General features: G+C 35.0%; 1 protein-coding gene across 1 annotated transcript; it reads right to left on the reverse strand.

The window, feature by feature from the left end:
* Positions 1-4,501: 4,501 nt before the first annotated feature.
* Positions 4,502-6,749, reverse strand: LOC123523951 (toll-like receptor 2 type-2). Its single transcript, XM_053539369.1, has one exon. The coding sequence runs from the start codon at positions 6,614-6,616 to the stop codon at positions 4,514-4,516; it is 2,103 nt and encodes a 700-aa protein (XP_053395344.1). The 5' UTR covers positions 6,617-6,749; the 3' UTR covers positions 4,502-4,513.
* Between the last annotated feature and the right edge of the window lie 5,442 nt (positions 6,750-12,191).

The raw sequence follows: 12,191 nt of genomic DNA on the forward strand, positions 1-12,191 counted from the left end.
CATGGTCAAACGTTATATACACTATACCTAAATATCATTCAACATGACGGACAAAAGATTTAGACAAAATAACCTTTAGTTCAATATAAGCAAATGGAGAGACATGTGGTACTATGACAATTTGGAGATTTAATAATAAGTATTATATACTATGGGGTTAATTATCTAAATTAAACTATGATCATTCTGAGTAGAAGAAGAACACTATATCTCCAGTTACTTATATTAAATATATATATATATCAACTATATTAATCTATACACATACGCATAAGATATTATATACTGCACTTACTAAATGTATATACAAACCACATATTCATAAATACAAGCACATGATCTAAGTTTTTCTGTAGTTTTGATTGCATAAAGTATGTTTGTAGTCATAAACTTGCGTATGTCCTTACTCACACGTAAACAAGACAATTTCACGAAACCACGCATGTATTTATAAGCAAATATTACATTAGTGTTTAGTGGTGTATAAACATTTATATATACATGTACATATACTAGTTTCCATTTGCAGCTCAGGCGTTCCATACTGCTTAACATAAATAAAGCATCGACTCTATCAGTTTCTTATTGTATTATATTGGTGCCTTATCTCAAAGGGTTTAAAGATATACAAGGCAAGATTTCTAATAGTAGCAGTGTTTTTGTTATTCATCAGTTCGACATTCTTATACATATTAGGCCTAACGCGATAGTATTTCTGTATGTAGTTTTGCCTAATTTGGTTATACAGTTGACATTCGAAAAGGAAATGAAACTCGTCTTCTAGCATATTACATACAACGCATCGTTTCTGATTACGTTCAATATTCCTCCATCTGCCTGTTTCAACATTAAGCCTATGGGCAGACAATCGTAATTTCGATAACGCTATTCTATACTTTTGTATATTAAATTGCTTAATATATGAATGTAATTCGAAAGAACTAAAAGATGTGTAAAACACGGCTCTTGACGATTCATTAATTCTATTTTGCCAATCTTGTACAAACACATCTCTAACTCTCAATTTAAATAAACTTAGATACTGGTTGTTATCACCAACACATTGCGTCAACCAAACATGGTAAAATCCTAATTTACTTAACATTTCCTTAACTAGTGACGCCCAGTTTGTTTTTCCTGGATAAGTTTCAATGTCATTTAACACTGTCTGATATACCAAACATACATATTTACGATCATTACATCCTACAACTTTCAACCAAAATTTTACAATAGATACTAATCTCTGACTGTGAAGGTCAGTTCTTCCAACTTCACCATATATCAAGTCGTTTGGGTCGTTGTTCTTACACCAAGTACAGTAAACTTCGCTTATAACGAACAGCTTGGGACCTCTAAAAATTGTTCTTTATAACCGAGGTGCCTTGTATCCGTATAGCGAACTAGTTCCTTGTAACCGAGGTTTGTATTACGAACACAATTTGCATAGAGAACATTATTTGACTGACGTTTGAAAAGACCTATGTATTCACTTTATGTGCCGAAAATGAATCTTTATATGAGAAAGTTGCGAGATGGTAAGGTAAACACTGACTGCATGTATATGACTGAAATAGTGTTGAAACACGACGTTAAACCTCAAAGCCAAAATGTACGTCGGTGAGAATGACCGTAATTTGTGTTTATTTTTGACGGTTATTTCTATCTTCTTTTTAGAGAGGGTTACATTATGACATGTTGCAGTTACTCCCCTTACCTTGCTCGACTGCATGCCGTGTGAATGCATCAATACTAATATAAAATAAGTCTCCACTACCGTCCATGAACAGGCTCAAACAAACCAAGCCTGCAACGTTTTCGTTTTTGTCGTGTTGAGCGACCTGTGAAGTTTCCACTTTCCGCTATTTTCAAATTGCTAAATTAGACTACCCATTAAAATTTAAAATAAGGTGTTTATGACATACAGTGTATTACGACTAGACAATGGTACCATACATACGGTTAAAGTGTTAATCATATGAATAGCTTTGCTATTGTTCATTTTAGCACCTGCTACATTTTTTACAATAATTTAATTGAAAATTTGGTAAATTGGACTGTTTGCCATTGTTAATCACGCGTAATTTACACATTTATTTAGGATAAAATTATCATGACCGTGACCGAGACTGATTTTCGATCACTGTTGTTAACATGAAATACCTAATACATGTAGCTCTCGAACATAATCTTGAGTAAATATAAGTCTACTATCGTCTAGTAGGTAAATTTGGCAAATTTGGTTAATGCTGAAATTATATAGATCTATTTTCTTTTTATCGTGAATATCATAGCAGAGACTTTATGTGCACGAATGCGCGTAAAAGTGCCGACGTTACTCTGACGTCATCAGCGATTCTCCGGTTTATTTCCGATTTTCAATCATTTTCATTCTTTATGTCTGTCCGCTATAACCGAGGTGTTTTCAATAGTATTTTGTACTTTGGGACTGGAAAATGTGTTCCTTATAACCGAGTGTTCCTTATAACCGAGTTCCCTATAACCGAGGATTTTTACATTGAATAAAGAAGGAATTAGATCGGGGAATTGAAAACTGTTCCTTATAACCGAGTGTTCCTTATATCCGAGTTCCTTATAAGTGAGGTTTACTGTACAGATTTACAATACATAGTATGAGTTCTTTCAACTGATTTGGCATGTGCAAAACCTCAGACTTCTGATCCATAAAATAAAATTGGCTTAACCAGTTTATCAAATAAATCTAACCTATGTTCAACTGAAATGTGTACAAAACTATATAGACAACGCTTAAGCTTAAAAATTGCCTTTAGAGCTTGGCCTGACAATGTTTTATGTGCTTCAGCAAAGGATCCACCAGAGTAAACACAATTCCCAGATATGAATATTTTGATGCAATTTCTATTGGATTACCGTCATAGTAAAACTTTAGGTTATTAGGCAATCGTCCACATTTTCTAAAAATAACGACTTTGGTTTTTGTTCTATTTACACTTAATTTCCACCTGTTACAATAATCTCTTAAAACATTTAAGTTATTCTGTAATTCTTCAGCTGTATTAGCAAAAATCACAATATCATCAGCATACATGAGTAAAAATAGTTTAAGACTTCTAAGATCTATTCCATCTGCACCTTTAATATACTTCTTCTAAATCATTAAGGTACATTGCAAAGATAAAAGGACTGAGACATTCGCCTTGTCTCACGCCAAGAAAACTCTCAAAAATGTCACCAGTTTCATTGTTTAGCTTAACTCTAGAACAAACTTGACGATACATAGATTTGATTACCTCAAAAAGCTTTCCTCTTATACCTGGCTTATACAACTTGTACCAAATATTGGGTCGTACTAAATAATCAAACGCCTTAGAATAATCAACAAATAAGCAGAACAGTTGTTTATTTTGGTTAATTGCATGGTTTATAATACCATGTAAAACAAAAATATTATCAGTTGTGCTCATCTTGGCCCTGAATCCGGCTTGGGCTTCAACATATATGTAATAATGTTCAGCCCATTGTGTAAGCCTTGTATTAATAATTCTGGTAAATAGTTTACCTATAACACTTAACAAAGTAATTCCTCTAAAGTTAGAAACATCAGATATACTGCCATTTTTATTAATCGGGATTATGTACCCTTCACACCATTCAACCGGAAAGTAACCAGTTTGCAATAACTTATTAAACAACTTTAAAAGATAGGTTGCTAAAACATCCTTTCCATATACCAAAAACTCATTAGGCATGCAATCAGGTCCTGCGCTCCGGCCCATGTTGAGTTCCGAAATACCCCTTAATACATCTTTCATAGTGAAAGGCAATTCCAGTTCCTCAAACATTATTTTTAACTCAGAGTCTATTAAATTGGAGTTAAATTTAACAACATATTCATCAGCTTGAAAAAATCTGTCATCTGGATTATTTAATGCTTTAAAATAGCGTGTAAAACTATCTAAAGAAAACCCTTTTGGACTCTTTATACTACTGCTCTCCTTTAACATTTCCAATAAAGCTTTGCATTTTTGAAACGTGCAGAAATCAACTTTTCCGTTCGTATCTTATCTTTCTGAAAATTGAATGCTCGAACATTTTTCTTACATATGCTTCTAGCTTCTACCATTTTTCTTCTACTATCATCGCTCGGATTCTTTCTGAACTCATTCAAGTGTCTATAAAATTCTACCCTACTAGTCTCACACATATCATTAAACAGGATTGGCTCGGACTTAACTCTATGCTGCAGATCTGATTGTGCGCTATTTTGGGCAATTAATCTATTACCAAATATGTCAATGTCTACATAAGGATCGGACATACATACCGACTAAAGATCTGCAGGTTAACATTGTATTGTACAGGAATTGTTTAATGTGAATTATACCTACATAATACACTATAACATTATATGTATTGGTTCTAATATAACAGAATTTCATTTTGCCATTCTATGATCTTGACACTTCAATGGCCCTGACACTTCTTTGGCCTTGACACTTCCAAAAATAAATGGAAGTTTTCTCTCTAGTTTCTATATTGCCACTGCGTCTTTTAACTTGTTCCAGAAAAGATCTTGTCCAGCATGATTTTCAGTCCATTCGATATAGGTCGTTGTTTCTATGAGAACTTTAAGCGACTTACTCATGTTTCGGTTTTGTATTTTCTCTAGTATAATAACAATGACTTTTGTCCCGTCTTCAATATGTTTTGAGAGGGCAACTTTCAACTCAAACATACACCATCCGCTTGTGGCAAATGCATTAGACATGACCAATATAATCTTTTTACTTTCACCAATACAGTTTACAATGTTATCATTGATGAAAGCACCAATCTGGAAGTCTCTCTCATGTATACATAGTTTCAAATTGTGTCCTTCTTCCAAGGCTGGAATAAGATGTTCCCGAATCCACAATGAGTCGTCTTGGTTATATGCAACAAATGCGTCATACGCGTAAATATCTCCTTCCACTTGTATATAGTTCCGCCTTTTTCTCATAAGATATACGTAATGCTTTATATTCCATCTATTGCGATATATGACAACGGACGTAATTACTATTACAATAATAACTGGTCCACCTATCATACAGAACCATTCCACAGTACTAAATGGGTGACATTGTCTGTAGCTAAATTTGATATTTGCCACTCGCTTTCCTGCCAATTTTGATGGAGAAGAACATGTGTATTTGTTAGGGTGAGAAATCCTTGTATGATGATTACTCTGAAACCATGATATTAACCATTGCAACTCGCAGTCACACACAAAAGGATTCATTGAAAGATCTACAACCTCTAAACTATTTAAGAACTCTTTTGATTGCTTCATGTGTCCAATTTTGTTCTCATTTAAATATAATTGTTTTAAAGAAGGGTTATTTCTAAACGTGTCACCGCTAATTGTTTTAATCTCATTCATTTCTAGATTTATTTTGGTTAAATAGTGTTTGTTTTCAAGAAAGATTAATAGATCATGTTTAATCCGACACGTATAACATCTAAAGTATCTCAGATTTGTCAGAGGCGAAAGGAGTTTTGACAAAGATGTATCTGACAAATTAAACATATTGATATAACTAATATCTAATGTTGTTAGGTTAGGTAAATGCTTAAATGTTTCTGAAACAGAAATGAATATCGACTGTGCGGGACCGTCAAACCCGATTTCAAGAGTTTGTAACGTCTGTGATATAAATGCCCTAGGCTCAATGAGTGCTTTATGTCCATTGTTTTGGTTTGCATTGAAAACGATAATATTAGGCGTTCGTGACAGAACACCGTTTGGAATCAGCGACAGCAAATTTCCTTCTATACCAAAATGTGTAAGATTTCTTAAACACTGAAACGTATTGTTGGTGATACTTAAAATATTGTTATAATTGAGTTGTAAACGACCTAGATTAGGCACTAAAGACAAAGAGTCTGTGAGCGTCGAACAGAAATTTGGAACACGGAGAAGCCTATTATAGTTCATTCTAAGTTCATACAGATTCACCATTTCCGGAAATTCCCAATCCTTTATTAGATTCCTATTAAGGGAAAGTTTCCTGATATTAAGCATCCTTTGCAATATGCTCTTAGAAAAGTTTCTTATATTGTTGCCCATAAGATAGATAGCAGTAAGCTGGGTTTCATTCATCAATGAAAACGTATCCTCTTGAATTAACAAATTCATCATCGAGTTCAACTTTAAGGTTTTTAGATGTTTGTTTGAGGTGGTACTCCCGAGAAGTATCTTAATGTCATCGTTCTGTACTTTATTTCCAGATAAATCCAGGTATTCCAAATGGGTAAATCCAGCGAAGGCATATTCTGACAGAAAGGTGATGCCATTATGCCAAAGATGTAATTTCAACATGTTTTCAGGTTTACTCACGTTACTGAATGTTCCTTGCGTAACATTTGGTAATGTGTTGTTTTCAAATATCAGGCATTCTGTGTTTTCAGGTAGTTTCGGAATGTATGAAAGATTCCGGTCGCTACAGTTCATACATGTCCCAGACAAGCGGCAAACTTGATTACCTCGTATAGCTTTAACATTCGTTTCCTGTGACAGGAGGATAAAGACTAAAATCCGGCACTTTATCACAAATATGTTCACATCCATACTGCTCTTATATTTGTAACACATCACCTAAAACGATTTTAATATCATTGTTAAATGCAAACATCGCCTTCTGGTCACACAAAGAAGTTCAGCTACATAAATTGTAATGTATTACTTATTGTGAATCACATTTCTCATGACTAGACTTAAAAGTAAACTAAAACATACTTTCAAGTGTTAATCATTTAGTACACTCGGGCAGTTGATAGAGTCATACCCGGAAAAAATAGACTTAGCTGACATACCTAGTTATATCTTCTCAAATGAATCAATATGACGCAGAGCTTTACAACACTGGCTGAATTAAAGAAATGATTGACCAACATGTTAGTGTCCATAAAGCATAGATTGTTTTGATCACTGCAGTAGTATGTCGAAAGGAGACGATTCACTTTTTCGATCTGGTTTTACATTTGTATATTTTACTGTTATTGAAAAAATTCAATCATAGGATACGGTGAGACCTGAGCTTTTTACATGTTATTTTAACTTGTTTTAGTACTTTCCGTTGTTTAGGACAGGAAACATTAAAAATACGAAAACAAAGAGATAGATTTTTGGATCCCAGTGTCTGGTCATTTTCTCAATACATTCTCGCATTTCATGGTTTTATAGAACATTTTCAGTATGCAATATATCAATACACTTGTAAGATTACATATATTATATATAATTGATAAACGCATTATATCGAATCATGTCAATGTTCTTATCCTTGGTCATTCTTTCACGGGACGTTTGAGAGACTGGACAGCTAGAAATGGTAGATTAACATGAATTTAGATGAGAACAGACTGAAAATTTATATGCATGGCATTGGCGGAGCAACAGTTTGTTGGAAAAACAAACCTAATTTGCATCCATTATGGGAATAATTGTACTTGGTCTCACCCTTCGAATCAAGCATGGTATATATTGATATAGGCAGCAATGACTTTACACATTCTTTCAGTTACACCCGAGGGGCTCTCAAGAATTATTTTCAGATTTGCAGAAAAATGTATCACAGGGGCTGCTAAAATCGTTGTCATTTCAGCGATTCTACCTAGGCTTGGAATCGCAGAGTTCAACGAAAAACAAGCCAAAACGAATGAACTGTTATCCAGCTACTCATTTATAGCTGTTTATTTTTATAGTTTTGGTCTCACAAAAGGGGCAACTTTAATTTGCGTTTCCTTACAGAATTTGTATCCGGAGATGGCGCCCATATAAAACAGCAACGTGGATTGTATCATTATTTCAGTTATGTGCGAGGAGCTGTTCTGTTCGCAGAACAATTAATTGTATGCTTAATTAATATAATCACTAGGGTATTTAACACTGAAGTTTTGCATTTCAGTTCTGTTGCTGAACAACCCCTCCATTTGTCAAAAAAGGTTAGTAAACGGTACTAAACCAACTTCTCATTCCGTAATTATATTCAACATGATACCAGTTGAATGACATTTAAACATCAACTATCTTTGAGCTGGTGTATACTTGAGATAAATAAATAAATAAAATAAATATTATTATTAGAAATTATATTTCATGATACAAGAAGAGTAAATATTGACTGTGGACTGCAACAATTCCCTACTGAAATGTGTAAGTTACCATAATGCCCCTGTTGAGTATTTTACATACATGTAAGTACTTTCATGTATGATATACTTACTAATTGGTTGCAACACTTCTAAGGCAGATAATACAGTCATTTTAGACATATTTATTTGGCTTTCCAGATAGAGCTATACATGGGGCATATTCCTATGGTTTTGGTTATTCGGTCGAGATGTCTCATTTTTACCCAAAACATATCTGAAGCTGTGTCTGACAGAATTCTTGGCCTGTTGTCTTTGGGCCCCGGTCATTTGTATAGTGCATGGACTTTGGTCTATGTATTCATTGTGTCTTACATAATCCTTTGGTTCAGACACAATACGAATCGTACAGATAGTATATGTAGATTCATTGATATTATTACGGCTTTGCCAGAGTTTATATACACATTTTATTGTCTTCAGACAATGTATTTACACTTTTTGTAACTGTGATATCTCGCACCTTAATATTTCTGCTACATAAATAGCCAACAATGCTATGGCAGAATGTTATAACATGTGGTTATTGGTTTCTTTCTATATATTTGCTGTATCCATAGTCATCTTTATTGCCTTTGGCACTGACTTGCAATTCGGTTAAAACATAGATCTCAACCTGTAAATATTGCACATGCTGTACTGTCTGTTGTATACCACTGATTTGACATTCTTTTTGTCTATTTTCGTATTTAAACACTTTTGCCTATGGAGCCATTATTCTTTCATATTTGTGATTGTAATGTCAGATAAAACTAAATGACCACAAAACATTTTGTTTAGCAACCACATTTACCTGTTCTGTTGTCTTGATGATACAATTTCAGGTATAGGAATGTCTAGTTTTAAACATTATATACTTGTTGTTGCATTTTATTTTTCAGCATGGCTCATGAAACGCCAAAATCATCAACCAAGGATACCAAAATTAAACCACAAGACGAAACATTACAGCAACACAAACACACAAATAAAAGACTTTATTGCAGAAAAGGAGTGTGTGTAATTTTCTACCTCCAAACCATAACATTTATGTTAATTTCAGTGAAGTCATCTCAGTCTGGTGATGACTCAGAAGTTTCTAATTCTGATGACGGTTATTCTGGCAGTCGACCAATTACCAGCACACATGAGTCGTCAGAATTAAGAATTTTCTCACCACAAGCTGTATCCACTAAAATAAAGGAAAACTTCTGGTCAAGGAAGTACATTGACTTAGCAAAACTTTATTACGGGGAAGATATCAAAAATTTCCATAAAACAGTACAAACCTTTAAGTCAACTACGGTCACGTCAGGTCATAAGCCGACACAAAAACAAATTTCAAACATCCTTACATGGTCACGGGCTTTTCAACTATACGCCAGTATCTATACCTCAAATTAAACGAAAGAAGGGTCAGAAAAGATTGCGTATATGTTGCTGGTGCAAACAATGGCACAACACACTGATAACTGGGTCTTGTATGACACTAAGTTTAGGTCACTTAAAGCCTCAAAACAGGACTTGCCTTGGAGTACAGTCCATGTTGAAACATACCTTTTCTGCATGATGCAAACAACAAAACAGTCAGTTCGATCCCATGTTCCCAAAAGTGATACTGTTGGGACTACCAGCAATACAATAACTGCACAAGACCCACTTGCGCAACCTTTAACAAGTTGCCTGCGAAGGGCCACATTGGGCAAGCAGATGCAAAAAAAAAACCTGCCAAAAAGACATTCTAGTCAAAAGCAAAGTCCTACTGGCACTAGAACCCCTGACCTACACCAAAGAATAGGATCATCATTTGCTAAATCCCAAGTACAACCTCGTCCTACCAACACCAGTTAAGGTTAAAGCATTGTCCCATTTTTACAAGGTTATGACCAATCCAAGCGAATTATCTGTTACATGGTTTTACGGTAGGATTTTCGGTAGGAACAATGGGAACGGTTTTAGGTTCATTTTCTCAAAACAACAAGTCAGTTTCACAACATACAGAATTTGTGGCAACAAATATTTTAAAAGAGGTACAATGTGAAAGAGTTAAAGGACCGCACCAGAGACCTCCTCTCAAAGACTTTGTCTCCAGCCCTTTAGGAGAACTCCCGAAACAATCTCCAAATACTTACCGTATAATACATGATCTGTCATATAGTGCAAATGGCTTGTCTGTCAATAACCGTATTCCTAAGAAAACCTCAGCAGTTGTGTTAGAAACTTTTGATGGTGTTGCATTCCTAGTTTTAGATCTGGGTCCAGGATGTTACTTGGCTAAAGCAGATATAGAGGAATGTTTTCGAATAATCCCTATTAGTCCTCCCCATAGGTGCATCTAGCTCAGTTAGAATTTTTGAAGCCTTCACTAAAGCAATCCAGTGGATTCCGCAGATCAAATTTATAGAGAATATTAGATTACTGTCTTTCTTAACTTAAGTTTATCCGCCGAGTTGGAGAAAGGTTTATCCACCCCGAGGATTGCCGATATAGTAACCTAATGTTCTATTTATCCTGCTGTGTATAACATATACGGAAAGGAGAAAGAAACGCAAAACTAAATTCATTTAAGAATATTTCATGAAGAATAGTGTTTTAATTAAAACTGCTGACTTCATTTTATTCCAAATTCATTTTTAAAGAAATTCTCAAAATTTCAATATCACATAATGCAAAACCAGTGCACAATGCCTGTTTAATTGTTTCAGGGTATGATGTGTCGAAATCAAAATTACAGTTCAAAGTCAGTGTCGTGTATGCCCGCCGTTTGCGCGCGTTGCTTCAAGTATCCTGTTAGCCATAGAGTTGACGAGGGTTTTGATCTTTCTCAGAGGCATGTGGATCCACTCCTGCTGTAAAACAGCAGTCAGTTCCTGGACGTTATTGGGAATGTGACGTCCGTGACCGAACCCGTCTGTCAATTTCGTACCATAGGTGTTCTATGGGGGAAAGGTCAGGGCTGTAAGGTGGTCAATCAAGCGGAACCACGTTGTTCTGGGCTAAGAAGTCGCTGCAAACTCGGCATTATCTTGTTGAAATGTCAGATTGTGCTGCTGCACAAACGGAACCACGCACTGACGGCGAATTCTGTCTATGTACTGAATGGCGTTTAAGTTTCCGTTTACCACAATTAGAGGCGTTTTGAGTCAATGGGCAATGCCGCCCAACTACATTACCGAACCACCACCAAATCTGTCATTTTCCAGGACGACAGCGTCCGTGAATCGTTCGCCCCGACGTCGATAAACGCGTTTACGTCTGTCAGCACTTGTAAAGGGTGAACCGCGACTCGTCACTAAACAGGACTGCGCCCCACCCCCCTCATTGCTGATTAATTCTTATACTGTTATGAACTAAATTTCATGCTTAGTTTATCCACTGAGACACAATTGAAATTACTGAAGCTTTTAATGGAACCTCCAGGTATCTTGATGATATTTTAAATAAGAACAACTAATATTTTTCAGAAATGGTGTAATATATTTACCCTAAAGCGTTACAGCTTAACAAGGCTAATACTTCAGATTTAGAAGCGTTATTTCTGGATCTAAATTGAAGAATTGTGAATAATAATCCAGATACGAAAATATGTGATAAAAGGGATGATTTTAAATTTGAAATTGTCAACTATCCCCATCTTGATGGAGATGTCCCTCGAACAACATCATACGGTGTCTATATTTCACAGCTTATTCGTTTTGCAAGAGTTTGCTCAAAGATAGATGATTTTAATGACATAAATCATTATATCACTAAGAAATTGTTACAACAGGGTTACCGTTATTATAGTCTACGGAAAGTTTTTAGTAAATTTTACTACAGATCGCCTGAACTGTTAGAAAAATACAATACTACCCTTAAAACACTTTTAAAACGTGAACTTACACACCCGGAATACTAAAGAGATGTAGTTTATAAAATTCGGAAAATTAAACATACCCTTTATTTTAATCAAATTTTTGTAAAAGTGGTTAAAACGTTATCAAAAGATGTCACTATGCGAAAATCGTAGGCACAGTGCATGTTTAGTGATTGATCCC

The sequence above is a fragment of the Mercenaria mercenaria genome, chromosome 3 (assembly GCF_021730395.1).
Source record: "Mercenaria mercenaria strain notata chromosome 3, MADL_Memer_1, whole genome shotgun sequence".
Taxonomy (NCBI): domain Eukaryota; kingdom Metazoa; phylum Mollusca; class Bivalvia; order Venerida; family Veneridae; genus Mercenaria; species Mercenaria mercenaria.